Genomic DNA, 19,127 nt, shown 5'->3' with positions numbered 1-19,127 from the left:
ACAGGGCATTGAAGAATACAAAGAGGATACGCCAAATTCTGCGGAAGACCAATCTTTGGGAAGTTTTGTTGATAATTGTGTGGCTAACTCAACTCTTGACCTTAATAATGATCATCCACCTATTCAAAAGGATGAGTTTGAGACTAGCAACACTAAATTCAGTGACGTCCAACTTTATGTTAACTATGAAAGTGAAGATGATTATGAAGATACATCGCTTGAAGTAACTCACGGTAAGATAACCCAAAGGTGTACAATGGAGTCTTTTTGGGATCAAGCTGAAGACGAAGAGGAATATGATGACACTAGTGTAGCTTACTCAAGCATTGATCTTAATAATGATGAAGAGCCTATTCAAAGTGTGGATCTTGAGGATGATGCATTTTTGAGTGTTCTAAAAAAGTTCCTTATAGCGAAATTTGGTTCCGCGGTGGAGTATGTGCCTTACAACAAAGAGGAGTATGTTGAGAATGAGACCGTTATAACCAATATTATGGAAGACCCAATTGAGCTTGCAAAGGATTGTAATGATGATGTTAATGACGATATTTTAGTTAAGGTAGAAACAGATGAAGAATGGTTGCAAGGGTTGATATAGGACCATGATATAAAAGAGGTGAATAGTTCACTTGAATTTTTCAAGGATGAAGAGGATTCCGTGCTACAAGAGATTGTGCGAGGTTTGTCTAACCTTTTGCATATTGATTCTTCTCCTTTACCTCTTATTGGTTTGAATGTATGTGCTTCGAGAGTATTGTTTAATGACTTTATTTCGCGATATCCTCCATTAGAGATACTTGATTCTCTTACTTTGCAGGTTTTGGAACAAGAAACCGTGGAAGTTCCTGAATTATATATTCTTTACCCACTTCCAAGTGTGGACAAGAATAAGTGTGGGGGAAACTTTTATCGATTAATAGCTTCATTTCTGTTTTATATTACTAATATTTGTGTGAAGCTAGTGTTTGCGAACCAGGTGCTATGGGTGGATCCCCAACTTTTCTGATTATTGGTGTATGGAGAATTCGTCTTGCAAGTCGGGCTGACGACTTTAAACCAAGCGCTAAATGGGAGGAAACCCACTGGTTTTGTGTATCTATCTTTATCTTTTTATTTCTCAAGTCTTTTATCTTTATTTTCTTATTTTGGATATTTGCATATCAAAACTCCAACTTTTAGAGATTTTTGAACAATTTAGAATAAACACTAGCCTTTCTAAGAGATGGAATTTTTTCTTGACGATGAGGTATATATTGGTTGAGTTGGGATGAGATGCCAACTAAATAGCTTGTTTAGTGTTTATCCTCTATTGTTCGGAAATAGCTATGAGTTGGAGTATCAGTTTTAATTATGCATTTTATTTTCGTATTGTGTATATATATCATGTTATGAATTTCCCATCTTGAACTTTACTTTGATTGACTAAATTTTACATTGAGAACAATGTAAAGTTTAAGTGTGGGGGAGTATTCTCATATAGAGTTTTTAGCCTTGTTAGTTTTCCCTTGTGTTTATAAAAAAATTAAAAAAAAAACGTAGAAAAACTAAAAAAAAATAAAAAAAAATGATAAACTCATAAGTCTAGAAACTTGTGCCTTACACTAATGGAAAATCGTGGTTGTAGGAGTTGAGGAACCCATTCATAGAGTCTATTCATATAAAAATAAATAAAATATAAAAACAAATAACATGATAGTTGTCACCATATCTCGTAGTCTTCACCATATCACGTTCTATTTTTATTTTTCCGTATTTATCTATTGTTTCTCTAAGTGATTTGGTGGGGCACCAACATCGAATTGTTATCACTGCTAGGATGAAATAGAGTGATTGGGTTACTATATATATAAAAAAAAGACCAGACCAATTTTACCAAACGGTGTAATAAAAAAAAAAGATTGACACTTGGATAGAAATATGTGTGTGTTCTCCCTGTCAAAAAAAGTGTTCTCCCTGTCTCCGTCGCCTAAACAAGCGTGGAATGCAGGATCCATGGGAATTACCATGTAATCTGCTGACAAGAATCATGCGCTTGGATCCAAAAGATCCAATCATGTTGTCGATTTGAAAAAAAAATAAAGAAAAAGAAAATATTATTATTATTGTGTTGAAAAAATCGATCACTGGTTCCCTTGTATATGTCAGTGAATTGATCTGGAATTAAGTTTGTCGACCGCTGGTTCCCTTGTATATGCCAGTCGTGTTGATATTAGTATTCAGACCAGTAGCTCAATCCAATAGGATTTTTAGGTTTGTTTTGGCAGTGACCTTCAGACAGATATGGGAAACGCCGTTCACCTTAGTCAACAATCCGCCACCATCTACTTTCTATATCCATCTTCTTAATCTTTTCATGTTTTTTTTTTTTGCTGAATCACACTTTTTTCATTTATTGCCCAACAAAAGATTTACAAAAGTTATTATAAAACACAAGTACAAAAGAAGCTAAAACGGAGTAACTAAGAACATAAAATAGTCCTAGGGATTTATTCTAATTTTAATTTTGAAAAAGGAGATTATCTGGGATTCATAGACATTATTCTACATGTTACCCTTCATTCTTGCTCCATTTTCATTGAATTTCTTAACAATCCTGCTTTTAAAACTGTGTAGATGAGTATCACCTCCTTCAAAAAAGATTTTATTTCTTTGAAACCAAAGATCTCTTATAGTAGTGCAGGCTGCAGTCATCCACACTTCTTGAATGAATGGACTGTGATGCTTAGCTGTAGAAAAAACTTCATGAAAAGAAGATGGCATGGAGAATGTAAAGATATTACCTAGACAGCTCCATATTTGTGCACTGAAATCACAAATCCACAAAGTGTGCTCCATACAATCCTGATCTGATTTACAAACACAACACCTAGATGGAATTTCATACCCATATTTCCTTTTAACATCATCATCTACATAAACTCCTTGTAGCAGCTTCCAAATGTTACTTGCAATACTTGGATGTAAATAAGATCTCCAAATATGAGATGACCAGTTTACTTTTTGTTCCTTGAATCTTAATTTTTCCACTGCCATTGCAGTGTTGAATTGTCCACTGCTATGTAAATTCCATACTATGCAATCAACTTCACTACCAATATTAGGCATGTTATCAATATGCAAAAACTGTTGCAGTTGAGGAGGGATATGCCATTCATTATCAATAATAAGATTCCGAACTTTCATTTGCAGATTATTATGCACAAATTCAGTATAACCAATCTCATTAATTAAGGGAGATGATCCATACCATGTATCAAGCCACACATAAATATTAGCTCCATTGCCTACAAACCATGTAATATCTTCTTGTAATGCAGTCCAAGCCCATTGCAATCCTGCTCTAACTGAAGATAATTTCCAACCTGAAAACCAAATTCCATATTTATTTTTGAATTTAGCAGTGAAAAAAAGAGCCCATTCATCTGAAGAAAAAATCAATCTCCACATCATTTTCATAAGTAAAGCTCTATTAATCACTTCTAGTCTTCTAATTCCAAAACCTCCTTCATCATATGAAACACAAACTTTCTTCCAAGAAAGAGTTTTGTACTTTCTGACTTCACTATCCCCTGACTATAAGAAGTTTCTTATTAACTTTTCACAAATCTTGATAATGGAAGATTGCCATTTATAAACTGCCATATTGTACAAAGGATAACTGCATAAGACTGATTTGATAAGAACAAGTCTGTCATGGAATGATAGTAACTTCCCTTTCCAAGCTGCAAGTTTATTTTGAAGCATTACCACTATTGGCTAGACCATTTCAGTAGTTACCCTTCCAGGAGCAAGTAAAACACCAAGATATTTTTCAGGGAAACCAACATTTTCCATATTCACCATTATACTAATCTGTTGTTTTCTGATTGAAGAGGTTTCATCTATGAAGTATTTACTCTTGGCTTTATTAATCAACTGGCATGAACTAGCTTGGAAAGCATCAAGTAGTTTAAAAACACATTCCAAGCTTTTCTTAGCTCCATTACAGAATAAGAAGACGTCATCAGCAAAGAATATGTGTGTTGGATAAATTCCATTTCTTATAACCATTGGAGTTATCTGTCTTGTGTTTACTAGATTTGTAATATTTCCACCCAAAAAATCTTCCATCAATATAAATAAAATAGGGGATAGAGGATCACCCTGTTTCATACCTCTATTCATTGAAAAGAAACCACATGGCCCACCATTAATCATGACTGACAGCTTAGCAGATTTGAATATGGTTAATAGCCAATCACACCAAGATGATGAAAATCCATATTTATGCATAACTTTAAAGAGAAATTCCCAGCTTACAGTGTCATAAGCTTGTGAGATATCAAGTTTGAAAGCCACATTACCTCCTCTCTTTTTTTTCTTCATTTCATTAACCATCTCTGAAGCTAGAAGTACTTTCTCTTGAATGTTTCTACCTTTGATATATGCAACCTGTTGTGGAGAAATTAGCTTCACCATAAGTACATTCATTCTTGCAGCAATGGTTTTAGTGAATATCTTGAACAAAACATTGCTTAATCCTATTGGTCTGAAATGATTTGCTTTCTTTGCACCTGCACATTTAGGTATGAGAGTTAAAAAATATGAATTGAGTCCTTTAGGAATAAACCTTCTTCTCCAGCAGAATTGTATTGCTTCCTTAAGATCTCTTTGAATTATCTCCCAACAGTTTTTATAGAAAGCTCCAGAGAATCCATCTGGACCAGGAGCACTATCTGGATCCATTTCAAAAACAATTTTCTTTATCTCTTCAATAGTTGGAATTGAGTCTAACATGGCCTGATCTTCAGAAGTAATAACAGATGGAATAACATCAAGTAAATCTTCAGCAATATTAACATCTTGAACTTCAAATTTTTGTTGAAAATGTTGAACTAAAGAATTGGCAATTTGTGATTGATCACTGATAATATTTCCTTGACTATCTTCAAGTTCACTTATCAAGTTTTTATCTTGTCTAATCTTCATTTTAGCATGGGAATATCCAGTATTTGTTGAACCATCAGTAATCCATTTTCCCCTTCATTTGAGTTTTATAAGTGTATTAGCCTGCACTTCTCTACTAGCATGTTCATTCTGGGCTTCAACTAACTTATTCAAAACATCTTCATCAAAAGGATTTCTGTCAAATAATTCCATTACAATTTTAACCTTATCTTCAGTTTCCTTAATTTTTGTATGAACATTACCAAAAATACTCCAATTCCATTCATTCAAGAATTTCTTTAGTGTTTTAGGTTTCTGCATAAATCTGAAAGCGGGATCACCAACTATAGGATTGGACCAAACTTTGTTTACCTCTTCTAAGAAGGATGGATGATCAATCCATATTATTTGAAATCTCCAAGGAATATTCTTTGGTTTGGGTATACTTGCACAACCACCCAATAATGGAGCATGATCTGATACCACTCTCAAGCCTACTTTATATCCCCAATATCCATATAATTGCATCCATAGAGAGTTAAAAACAACTCTATCTAGAGTGCATAGGATTCTATTTTTTCCTTGTTGACAATTGGACCAAGAGAATTGCAGGCCTGTTTTAGGTGCTTGAAGTAGTTCACATGCATTTAGACAATGATAAAATCTAACATTGAATTTCTATTTGGAGTTTTACCACCAACCTTTTCCTCAGGTGAAATAATTGCATTAAAATCACCTAGAACAATCCATGGCTTCTTAAGTTCACTAATTATCTCCATTTCTAACCATATAAATTTTCTTCGAATCTTTTTAACACGAGCATGTACTCCTGAAACTAAAACTTCTCCAATGCTAACAATAATCATTTGGCTGGAAATGGAAACAACTTGAGGAGTAGCTAAAGATTTATTACAAAATAACCATAAGTTACCTTTATTTGATGATGTAGAGTTATGAATCACCATGCTCTGCATTCCATGGAGATTCAGCTTACTACAAAATGATGCACTGCAAAATACTTTTGGTTCTGCTATCCAAATAAGAGATGGACTAAATTGATTTACCAAAGACCTTAATTTATCCTGAGCCCTAGGTCTTCTCAGGCCCCTGATATTCCAATATACTATCTTCATTTGGTTTGTGGAGCATTTTTGGTACCTCCTTTACCTTGATTTTTTCTGAAGTTGTATTTGTTATTAGCAGCAACTGGATTAGCACCTTTTACTTTACCAGGTGAATTCTGAGAAGTAGAAGCTGAAGAATTAATTACTTTCTTTTCTACCACCTTTGACCAAGAAGTTACCTTAATAGTTTCATTTGATACATTGCCTGTTTTCCATCTATAAAGCTAACTGTATTATTTTGAAGAGTATTATCTTCAAGAACTTCCAACACTTTGGGTGTTTCTAAAACTGCTGATTCCACGGCATTGTTAACTCATGATCCTTCAAGAATAGTATTTTCTTCAACACATTCAAGGGAACTAAATCTTTCATTATCAACAATATTGTTAGCTTGAGCCATGTGATTGTGGTTGATTAGATTGCGAGTATTGTGGTTGTGTTCAACTTTCCGAATGAAGCTATATCACTAATTTATGTATTGGATTTGAAAGTGGGTGCTTCCTCTTGTAATAATTGATGGTATGCCAATTAATAAAAATATTTAGTGTCATTCTTAAATTTTCACAGGTGGCTGGAGTTTGGAAGTATAGGTTTTGTAGGTACACCTCTTGTAAACCTTCACGAGACTATAACTCGTCCACTAGGACACCTAGGGGTTTAAAGGTTTGTTATAATGCTAAGTGTGACCATAGCCTCGACGACACGGAGTTGTGTGTATGTTTTAGAAATGTTTTGTTTAATTTGCTCAAGGACTAGCAAAGTCTAAGTGTGGGGGAACTTGATAGGTGTCTATAACACCTAATTTTATATCTAGTATTTATGCTTTGTTTGCGAGTTTTCTTGTGTTTGCTTTTGAGTGTTATTAGGTGTTTTTGACTCATTGGATCAAAAGGAAGTGGAACTCGCTTAATTCCAGGATTTCTTCTCAATCATCTTGAAGAGCACGGAAATATGAAGCTAGCGGCAAAAGAACGAGGTCAATCCGACGATAGTTATGAGAAAAATTTATGAATAAGCTTGTCAGTTCCCTGTAACTGACAGTAAATGAAGAGTTAATGAATTATGGAGGAATCTGAACTGTCCGTCTCCCACGACAGACAGAAGAACGGAAAACGTTATCACCACGGATTGCCCATATCCAGGCACTGGGTTTCAATAGTAATTCCATGTGTTGTAACCCAACAAAGGTCGAGAGTAGGGCTGAACATGGTGTCGGTTAACCGTTGGAAACCGACTGAACCAGACCAATAAGAAAGAAACCGAACCAAACCATTTAGTTTTGGATTGGTTTGGTAAAAAAAGTTGAAAAACCGACATTATCGGTTTGGTTTTGGTTTGACCTGAAAACCGAACCAAAAACCATTGGGGAACCAATTAATTTTTAAACTTAGTTTCTACCGTCGATTTAAAAGTATTAGATTCTATCCATTGATTTAGAGGATAAATAGAAACCCTAAATCTAATATTTCATTATGATACTCTCCCTCTTTCTCTCAGCCGCCTCCCTTCTCCACCCCCAACTACAGCAGCTTCTACTCGACTTTTTTCTTCCCGTCTTCCTTCTTTTTTATTTGTCAATAACTAAATTAAGATATATTATATATCTTCTTTTGATCTCTAGAATTAGAGTAAGCTTTAACTATTCTTGATTTTTCTTTTTTTGTCTGTATATTTGTGTAAACCAATACTATCGGCAACTACGAATTTTTTATCTGTAAATTTGTGTATTTTTTTTTTGGTTTGACATAATTATTGGTTAATCAAAAACCACTGGGACAAACCGAAACCAACTGGAACCATTTGGAAACCGAACCAATGGTTAATGGATTGGTTTGGTTTAGATTTTTAGAAACCAATAGTATTGGTTTCGGTTTTGGTTTGGCTAGAAACCGAACCAAAACCGACCATGAACAGCCCTAGTCGAGAGAGGGAGAGTTAGGGTTCATTTCCCAATTTCTCCTCCTTTTCTTCATCTATTCTTTCTTGCTGCTCTGTGAAGAAATGGAGGCGCTGTTAATGGCGGAAGTCGAGAAGAATTATGAATCAGAGAAGTGAGGAGAGAACAGGGAAGATAAGGAATTGAAGTTCAGAGGAGATTCAAGGGTTTTAGGTTGAACTCAGAGAGAAAGAAGGGTTTCAGTGAATTGAATCCGAGACAGAAAGGGGATCTGCTGTTAATTTGATGGCAGAAGAGGATTGATGAAAAATTAGAAGAAAATGAAGATTGGGTTCAAGTTGTTAACCTAATTGAGTGTAAAGATGATGGGTGTTGCTGCTAGTGTTGGTGATAAAGATTGATTTTGAGTCTTGAAGAACAGTTAAGAAATCGAAGTTTCCGGCCTTGATTTGTAGAAGATAGAATCGAATTAATGGAGGTTCTGAAGAAATGGTGGTCGCTGTTCAACCAAGGAAATAAGGAAATTGGCTCGAATCTGTAGTGGGTTTTGAACAGCAAGAGAAACAAGATGTGTTTGCTGTTGATATTCATAGGTTATGAAGATGAGTCTATTTATTGAGCTGAGATGGTTGGGATTGCAGGTGCAGTGCAGAGAATGTAGAGAAGAAATGGAAGCTGACACTGAGAAGCATATGAGTTGTAGCAGGCGAAGCTCAAGTCTTGTGAGTTGAGTTGCGATGGGAAATGATGTTTATGAAGCTGCAGAAAAGCTCAAGTCATGAAAGAAATGGAAGCTATCATACTGTTGGTGGATGAATTGGTGAGGATATGCTGAGTGGTTCACTGCCTTTAGCTGGAGAAAAGATTAGGTTATGGTTTGAAATCAAATGATGCAGATGGAAGCTACATCAATGGTTGGTGGTACTAAGGTTGTACAAGAATGTTGCCATGGGACTGCAGCTGTAATATGGGAGTTGGTGATGCAGTGGAATTGCAGGGAAGAACAAATAAGACTTGAGTCTGGTGCTGTAAAGGAGAATGCAGCTGATGGCTGCCATATGAGCCTGTTGTTGAGACGTTGTTGCTGGTAATAGAGAGTTGCAAGTGGAATGTGGCTGAAGCGCCAGATGGTGCAGCACAAGACTTAAGCTGTGCTTGGCTATGGCCTTCGCAAGATGACTTTGGCCTGATCCAACTCAGCCCATCCAGCTAAGTTACATAGATGACTGAGTGTGACTCGGACCTTTGACCATTAGTAGACCATGTCTGACGGCGATGTTTCAGATGGATTTTGGACGGATTCCGGCAGGTACGACCAATTTCCGGCGACGAATTTTCCAGAGAACTTATTTCTCATATGTGGGCTTGGTGGACCGAGGAGACCAAGACTTTGGGCTAGAAAGAAGAATGAGGCATGACCTAAATTGAAAAGAGTATCCTTTATGTAAATTGAGAAACATATAAAAGAGAGGAGTTTTATCTTTGGATATATCTTTGCTTCTACTTTTGTTCTAGGGTTTAGACATGGAAACTCTTTTCTTTATTCTTGTTATGAACTCCATGAGCATGAGTACTTAATTTTCTTTTGGTTATGGATTAGTTGGATTTCACATAACATGGTTCTTTGATTCAATATATTAGTTTTGTCTCATATTTATCGTTCATGATTCTCTGATAATATAGTTGCATGATTGATGTATTGCAACATGATTTGAGTATTTGTTTTGTCAAGTTGCGAATTGGTATAACTCATATCCATATCTTTGGCTAGTTTAGGATTAATCATCGAGCGATAGTCCTTGAACACAAGTAGCATAAATATGATTGTAGGTTATAGTGATATATCCTTGTAATCATATGTGAATCGTGACATTTATTCAAATTTTTTGCGAAATGTATTTCAATTGCATTGATTAGCCTAATTTTATGAATCTTAATGCTCCATGAGAATTGAACTTTATTAGCGCAAGGCGTCGGGTTATTATTTTGGTAGAATTCATACTTGCATCGTTTTACATGTATGTATGATGAAATCAGGAAATTGCGGGATATTCTTTCGACTAGGTATCCTAGGGATTTTGATAATGAGAGATTAAATATCAATTCTAGTTATTAAGACAAGAACATGTTAGTGAATGAAAACGAAATCCTTGACCAATACTTTCACATATCTCTGATTTGCTTGTTTTATTGTTTTGTTTTTAGTTTACTTTACTTTACATAAATCAGAAAATACCCCCTTGTTACCTTTAGGAAACCAAAACATATTGGCAATCTAAGATCTCTCTGTGGGAACAAACCTTTCTTACCCTTGCTATATTTTATATTTTGAGTAGTGAGAAAGTAATTTATCTTTGACGCATACGACAGCGATCACTAATACCCCTGACTTATACTCCCGAAGAGCATCCTAGAAATATCAGTTACCTCACAATAACCCAACTTATTAACAGAAAAATTTATTGCGGAATTACAAGAGTTTGAGACGAACAACTGTTGTGATTACGTTTTATACCTTACATATCAGAGATAAATCTCGAGTAAATCTTAGAGAAGATAAAACTCAACATGATATAAAAAGTAAGATCAGAATACGCAACCACAGAGAAAACAGTTGGGTCTGGATTCACGAATCCCAAATGAAGTCTTCAAGTCGTTAACCTAATAATGGTTTTGGAAAACCCTAGGTTAAAGAAGAATCGAATCTAGTTTGTAACTAGGACACAAGGAAGTGTCGGGATTAGGTTTCCTAGATGCTAGAGTTCTCCCTTATATAGTCTTTCAAATCATGGTTTCTTACAATCAAATCTAAGATAGCTTAGTAACAAAGCAATTGATATTCACCGTTAGATGAACTCATGATTTAATATTCAAGCTAAGTCTGCTTAGAAATTAAGCAATCAATCTCCACCGCTAGATGGTATTAGATTGATACACACAAATGAAATATACCTATATTTATATATGAATGAACCATACCAAACATGTATACTTGTTGGCTTAGTAATAGTTAACTGAAGTTAACCGAATTAAGCGATCAATACGAAACGTCCCAAGTCGACATCAAATGATTGTCTCACACAAATCATGTAAGATGTTTCAAGGTAATTTTCACATGATCATCTTTTGACTCAATATTTAGTTTCCAACAGATAAGTTGTTTCCAACTAAACTCGTCAAGAATACGATGAACCTAGATAAAGCTAAAAGATTCAAACATATATTTCGAGGAATAGATAAGCGAGATAAACTCGGCTCAAAATATCAAATGTGTATAATGTAAAAGTCTATATAGCTATACGACTTAGTCTGATTAGAAGATAAAATAGAATAGACTTCTGAGTGATAAATAAGCTTTAGTCTCCACATACCTTTTGTTGATGATGTTCCTCCACGCTCTTTAGTAGACTTTCTTCTTCAATTGGTGAACGTCGTGAAGTCTAAAGCTCAACTACACATTTCTATCCTAATCTGAGACATACCTATAAGTAAATTAGAAATCAAGTATATAGTTTTGATCAACTAAACTTGACAAACAAGCTTGAGATAGCAACCTTGCGAGTTCAACCGAGCAGTGCTCTAACAATCTCCCCTTTTGTCAATTTTAGTGACAAAACTATCAATACATTTGGATTACAAAATAAATAAACTTTGTAGCTTCTGATCCATCATGCTTGATTTCTTTGGCTCTTCAACTTCCTTGAATTCTTCGTTACTTCAGGTTCTCAATCGATTCTGAATGTGTTCAACTCAGCATCATTGTTGCTGAAGATCCGTAGCCATAACAATATCAAAGCGAAAGTTCTTAAACATTTTAATACAGTGTTATAGTATTATTATATAGAATCAAAGTCCAATTGCATCACAACTTTGAAATAATACTATGGTGATATGTATCACCTTCCCTAGTCAATACTTCCATCTCATAATAAAAACCACCCCCCTACAAAATGATCCGTAAACCATATGTATGTAGCGTGCACTACCAAATAATTCTCCCTCTTTTCGTCAATATAAATTGGCCAAGGTACGAAAACTATGGGATCATAATGAAATTCTCAAAGAGATAATTCATGATTAAAAGAGAACATATCAACTTTGTTTCGATGATCTCACATAGTCGAAACTTAGTGTATTCACCAAGGAGTTTATTAACATACAAGATAACTGTTAGAGAACTGCTCGGTCGAACTCGCAAGCTTTGCTATCTCAAGCTTGTTTGTGAAGTTTAGTTCATCAAAACTATATACTTTATTTCTAGTCTACTTATAGCTATGTCTCAGATTAGGATAAAATCTGTAGTTGAGCTTTAGACTTCACGACGTTCACCAATTGAAGAATTGAAGAAGAAGAAGAAGATCCACTGAGGAGCTTGGAGGAACTTCATTAACAAAAGGTATGTTGAGACTAAAAATTATCTATCACTCAGAAGTCTATTCTATTCTATATATTCTAATGAAACTAAGTCGTATAGCTATATAGACTTTTACATTATACATATTTGATATTTCGAGCCGAGTTTATCTATTTCTCGAAATACGTGTTGGAAGCTTTTTGCTTTAGCTATGTTCATCATATTCTTGACGAGTTTAGTTGGAAACAATTTATTTGTTGGAAACTAAATATTAAGTCAAAAGATGATCATGTGAAAATTACCTTGAACATCTTACATGATTTGTGTGAGACAGTCATTTGATGCTAGCTTGGGAAGTTTCGTATTGATCATTCGATCACTTGAAAATTACTTGAAGTTAATGGTATGTGTGAATTAACATTGTCGTCTTCTAAGTATGTTTCAATGATTGAAATGAGAGTTTAGAACAGTTACCCATGTCTGGATACAACAAGGTATGCATACCCAGTATGCGAACTGTATTGTAATGATTCAGGTGGGGAACTATTATTTGCGTACCTAGTATGTGATAGACACATTTTTGTGTCAAATTTGTCCTCAATGTCCGTATTGTTGGAACTCTATTTTTGTACTAATATTGTGTTTTTATGTATTTTTAGGAAATAAACATTTTTGGAAAGATCTGCTCGAAAAATTATGCGGGGCATCCCCGGAGGACATTTGTTATTCGGACTCTCATTTTGGTTAAGGGGCAACCCAATTACTAAGGGGCACCTCAGTTGGGAATTTGCTATTTACACTCCACAGACGATTAGGGGCACTTCATCTCTTTAAATTCAAAAACTTTTTTTGGCGGGAAATGAAGTTCTCAACTGTTAGAGTTTCAATCAACAAAATGAAGGTGTTTTAGGGAGATTCAATCGCTCAAACTTGGTAGGAAGATGTGATATGGCATGAGGAACACATTATGGGCAGTGGGTTCGATCAGAAGTAGCTGGAAAACGCGTGATGATCCTTGAGCCCAAAACAGAGCACGTGCACTGTAACACGAGCAAAAATGGAGTTCTTGTGTGCATGGAAGAGTCCTACTAGCGTTGGAAGAGTGTTGAGGCGTGGATAATACATTTGGGAGCGTGCAGGATCAAAGTTAACGCGTGAATGGGATTAAAAATGGAAATTTTCGTTATTATTGGCAGCCGAGAATATTTGGATTAAATGGAGAATATATGCAATCAATGGTCGGATTTTTGGCTCCAATTCACTATAAATACAAGGCAAAACAGTTTGGGAAAGGATAGGAAGTTTAGGGAAAGTTTGGAAGAGAATAGAGACGTAAAATCGAAGAACTAGGCGCTGTGAAGAAGAAGTTCCTGCTGCTGCTGGAACTGAAGAACACGAAGAACATTGGACGAGGCAGGAAAGTCGTTAAAAACTGTCGCTTTATTGAGACAGTTTTCCACTCCTTTCCGCGACTGAGTCATTGTACCAACAACACTATCTCTGTGTCGTTGATTCTGGACGCCTTCTGTGGGTCGCAGAATCCTGTTTTATACTATTTACTTCTCTTTCTCTTCATTGTAAAACACTTTTGAGCATCAATGAAATATTTTGAGAGGTTTTCCAACATGATGAGCGGCTAAAATACCTGGTGACTGAGGCAACGGAGGAGCTATTCACTCATGTTTGATTGGTAAATTCTTTTTATAATTTCTTAATTATTTATTTTATTTAATTCACTTGGATCAATAAAAAAAGAGATAAAAATGGTTTTCTTAACTAGTTGTGAATCAGTTTGATGTTTTATGCTTAGAATTAATTCTTTGATAAATCATGCTTAAGGATTACAATTTAATATTTGGACACCTTATAGATTAATAAGTGATTTAATGGAAAAAGAGCTAGATAATAATTATGAAATATTTTTGTAACCAATCAACTTGAAGTAATAGTGAATCCGGAGCCTTAGTCCATTTTAAATCTTGACATCACTCTTTGAAAATTAATTTGCTTTATTTTTATTAAATCTAAAAATTATTTCCTTCATAAATCTGAAACGAATCTTTTTATCACTATCACTACAACAACTTTTGAAAAATCATCAGTATGCGAACGGATTCACCTGAGAAAGTCCGGAACTATTGTTGATGGGGAAAAACGATTTACTTATTTTTTTAGGAAAGTGAAGAGACGACCGTGCAGACAAGACTCCTCAACCGAGAAAATTTCTTAACCTCAAACAGATGCACTGCACGGGAGTGCTTTAAGTTCGAGAGATCAATCTGTAGGACTCCGGCCTAAACCAAGAAATGGTTGTTCCAGAGTCAATTCAGTCACAAAGAGGGAAAAGGGTCAATATGTAGGAGGGAAGTTGAGAAGTGTGTGAGATAAACTGTTGAGTTCAAGTAAGTTCGAATTCTGCTCAGAGATTGTTGCTCACACGATGATTCTTGGTTAGGCGATAGATGTTGTCTGTTGTCCTCCATCGTGGATTCATAAACTTATTTATTATTTATATTGCTAGAATGTAGACATATTGATCTCCAGTAAGTGTGACGGTTGCTCGAGTGAAAGAGTGGGAAAGTGGAAATCCTGGTTGAACCAGTTCCAGATCGTGCGGAGACTTGGTTGATTGTCCACACACTACTTTTCTAACTCCCTCAACTGCTTGCACGACTTACTCACATTTCTCATCATGGATGAATACACGTGTCGTAGGCCTCCAGACCAAAATCCTAATTAATATCTCCTCATGTTACATGATTGATGTCTCATGATTTGTGGAGTCTGCGAGGCAGATGTGTATTTAATTAGTCAGTTGTTGACTTGATTAAACGATGGGCCAAAATATTATTCAGTCGAGCATGATTTTCAAGTGCTCTTATGATGTATTAAACATGTCTACTGGGACGTATAGTTCTCAAATGTTGATAATTGAATCAACATGATGAATATTGATAGTCTGAGAAAATATTGCTCGCTTGAGAAAATATTGTTCAATTAATGAATAATTAAATATTAATAGTTGAATCAATATTACTAGTCTCGTCTGAGCAAATATTGCTCGTTCGATGGATTGCCGAATATTGATAGTTGAATCAATATTGATAGTTGAATCAATATTGATAGTCTGAGCAAATATTGCTCGTTTGAACGATTATTGATAGTATGACCAAATAAAACATTGGTAACCGAATCGAATATTATATAATTAACCAAGATGTTGATTGCTGGACCAACATAAAATTATTAGTGTTTAAACTTGCTCAAAATTATGATTTGCAGAGTATTCAGTTCAAAACCTAATTATGATCGATTGTTGATCAATTGATGATTTACTGAAAATCGACCACTGAGTGAAGGAGGGACCGACTACATGGAATGATGGCCGACCATGTAGCGCCCAAGTGCTTGAGTGAGCATGCACCAAAGTCCTTTGTTGACTAGTTGATGAAAGGATGATTAAATGCTGGTTTAATCATTTATTAAAATAATGCTCGTTCTAGCATTAGGCAATAAAACCTAATTATGAAAAGATGAGGACCGACCAAGGGGTGTGAAAACCGGCCTTTGGTGGTCATGGGACTAGCTGGCAGTCGATTGAGCAAATTCCAAGTTGGTTGGAAAGAGTTTAAACCTAATATGAACTGTAGAAAGCTAATTAGGTCAAAATTATGAAGATGTGTGGGACCGACTCCTTGCAAGCCTAAGGGTCGACCTTGGTCGGTCAAGGTGGCATGTCCGTGTCACCATATTTTCCATGTATCAGTCCTGAGAATTTTTGTATTTTCCGGTACACGTTTGAGCAATATTTTGGATTTTCAGAAGAGTTTGATCTTTGACTGAAACTCTCGATTTTGCTCGAATGAGCAAGTAGAAATTTGCTCGTGCGACCAATATTTTGAGAATATTAAAATAATAATATTTTAATATTTATCGTGAGTAGCCTAGCCGGTTTTGTGACTATTTGACTTTTTTGGCTTTCGACTGTTTGAGCAATATTTGATAAAACTATGGAAAAACCAGGGTTTTTGCTCAAACAGAGGAGTTTCATAAGATGAAGGAAATAATAATAATGATAAAATAAGGGATCATAAGGTGTGGGACCGTCCACGTCTAGGGCATGGCCGGTCGGCTAGTAGGCTCGGTCCCGTGACACCTTTCTCTATAATTATTTTTCATTGGCTGGAGGATAATATGGAGAAACTGGATTTTGCTCAAACGAAGGAGTTTTCATGAGATTATGAAAAATAATAAAATCATGGTAAAATAATGGGAGAGGAGTGGGGCCGGCCACGACGGCATGACCGGCCGGCCGGTGGGCCCAGTCCCCTAGGCGCCTCTTTTATCATTTTATCAATATTATTTTTTTCCCTATTTGCATAGGTTTCCTCGTTCATGCATTTGGGTGCTCGTTCGTGCATTATTTCTAAGTACACTCACACCATTTTCTCGGGGCTTACTCGGTGGTTGCCAAGATGCCCGATCAGTGAATATTTATTATCAATTCACGAAATTTAGCTGGGAATCAACCATGAAATGGAATAATGAAATAAATGATTATCTATTACTAATCCATGAAATCCAACTAAGGATCAGTCATGGAACGAAGTAATGAGATGAATAGGTTATTTTCTAGGAATTCAATTGATGAATGACACGCTAGAACTAACCTATGAGTTGCAGAATCGAGATATGAGATAATGGAAGCACCATACTCGTTAGGGGCATATAGTCAGGAACAACGAATAGCGTGACGTCCTGAAGGCGTTAGGTTCTATACTAGCATGCAATATGTCTAGGAGCCGCTCAATCGTTAAAAGATTCTATACACGTTCTCTCTACATAGTCAAGGAACTACGAATAGCGTGACGTCCTGAAGGCGTTAGGATTTATACTAGCACGCAATATGTCTAGGAGCCGCCCAATCATTTTGATTCTATGTAGAGGTGATGATGAAATGTGTGGAGCATCGAAAGCTCAGCTAAGAGGCTTTTCGAGAAACATATCCATCATAACTCTGAGAGGATATTCGCTCAGTCAGAGATCGTGAAATAGTTCATGGATCATAAAATATGAATTGTCACATACATTCCTGAAGCCAGGTCAGAAACATGCAGTATCATGATTTTACGATTTTAGCCTTTGTCGAAAATCCATCGTCAAAATTAAGTACACTGCTTAGTGAGGGTCACATTCCGCAGTAAGCACTTGATGGTGATTTTTCTAGTAAACTAGACAAATAGTTGAACTTAGTCGTAAAAGGCATTTCCAGAATCCCCGATTTGCTCCAATGATATCATGTACATGCAAATGCGTGGATAAAGACTCTGGTGGTATGATAGAGCATCATCCCGTGAGTATAGAAAGATGAAGCACCGCTGGTTCGGACGATCAGACGCCCAGTTTTGGTCGGCTTAGCGTTTATGGGCCCGGGCCCAAAAAGGAAATCCTTGTTTGATTAGGTTTTCGGAAATAAGATTGTTATAAAAGGGAAGAAGCCCTAAAAAATTTTATTTCTTCCTTGACCGACCACCCCTCCCTGTTGATATCTTCTCACGTCCGAGCAAGGAAGGAGGAGGAAAAAAATTTCCGCTGGAGTTAGTCACCGCCGACCGTCACCGACCACCGTCCGGCCAAGTTCCAGCCGATACTAATCAGGTAAGACCGATTTTTTTTTTCTTCTGTGACTCGTGAGTAGTTCATAAAACAAAACCCATATGTGTATATGCATGCATAGGTCTTTTATGAAAATTTGTTTTTAGGAAACGGTCATCCGTACGTCTTTCCGTCTGTTTAAGAAATGGACAATAATCCCTAATATGGAAGAGATATGCATATTTTTGAGTAGACATGATCTAATTGCAGTGAAGAAAATTTTGTCTATGAACTTTCATGATTTCTTTATTTTATTTTGAGAGTATGCGGACTTTTACAAAAATAGAAAAGACCCTCGTTTGATAGACAAATGCTCGTTTGAGCCAATCAAAATCTTTTTGTGTACGTGAGTTATTCACTTAAAACAATTTTTTTTTTTTGATTTAGTGATTTATTCACTCACGTCCAATTTTTTTTTTTAACATTTACGTGAGTTATTCGCGATTAAAACTTTTGTAAAACCAAATTTCTATTTTGGGAAATTGTTAAAAGTAAACAATTATTTATGATGAAATAATATTTTCATGAACTTCGTGATTTAATAGTAGATGCTCATGTAGTAGAAATCAGTGAATGTTCACATGTGAGATTATATAAATCGCTCACACGGTGAAAACCATGTGAATTGCTCGCAGTGAAAATTATGTGAATTACTCACAGTATGAAAATAAAGTTATATGGTTTTGAATTTTGTCCGTCTTCGCAGGTTTGAAGAGATGAGCAAATTATCGAAATTCTGACGTTATAATCACTACAACTAGTGAAATCGTAAACATGTAAGAGTTGGATTGTTACCATTTTTGTTGCGTGTTTGTTATTGGCATATCCATGACTCCATGTTTCTTTCTCCACACAATGGTAATTTCCAGTAACGATCATTCTTCTGGCTTTTCTGAGGAATACTCCAACACTATCAAGCCAAAGATGAAATCTTCTGCAGATGTGCGTGCTGAAATAGATCAGTCTTTGAGAAAGGCTGAAAAGATGATACACGGTATGCCCCTTGATCATATGAGAGTCGTCCATGATAAGTTTTCAAAGAGAAAAGTCGAGGATGAAAAACTTGCAGCTTATCAGCAAAAACGACGTCAACTTCAGCAAGCAAGACTAGCGGTTGAGGATGAAATTCGACCACGTGCTGATGGCATAAGTTATGATTCAGACGCCGAGG

The 19,127-nt window shown here is 35.8% G+C and overlaps 1 protein-coding gene across 1 annotated transcript; it reads right to left on the bottom strand.

Moving 5' to 3' along the window:
• Positions 1 to 2,541: 2,541 nt before the first annotated feature.
• Positions 2,542 to 5,705, bottom strand: LOC113295711. The gene is made up of 4 exons (XM_026544037.1): positions 5,628 to 5,705; positions 5,064 to 5,241; positions 3,778 to 4,553; positions 2,542 to 3,573 (listed from the first exon to the last, which is right to left on the bottom strand). The coding sequence occupies exons 1-4, from the start codon at positions 5,703 to 5,705 to the stop codon at positions 2,542 to 2,544; spliced, it is 2,064 nt and encodes a 687-aa protein (XP_026399822.1).
• Between the last annotated feature and the right edge of the window lie 13,422 nt (positions 5,706 to 19,127).

This window comes from Papaver somniferum, chromosome 7, assembly GCF_003573695.1.
Source record: "Papaver somniferum cultivar HN1 chromosome 7, ASM357369v1, whole genome shotgun sequence".
Taxonomy (NCBI): domain Eukaryota; kingdom Viridiplantae; phylum Streptophyta; class Magnoliopsida; order Ranunculales; family Papaveraceae; genus Papaver; species Papaver somniferum.
Note: the sequence above shows the minus strand (reverse complement) of the source record. Positions and strands in the feature narration are given on the sequence as shown.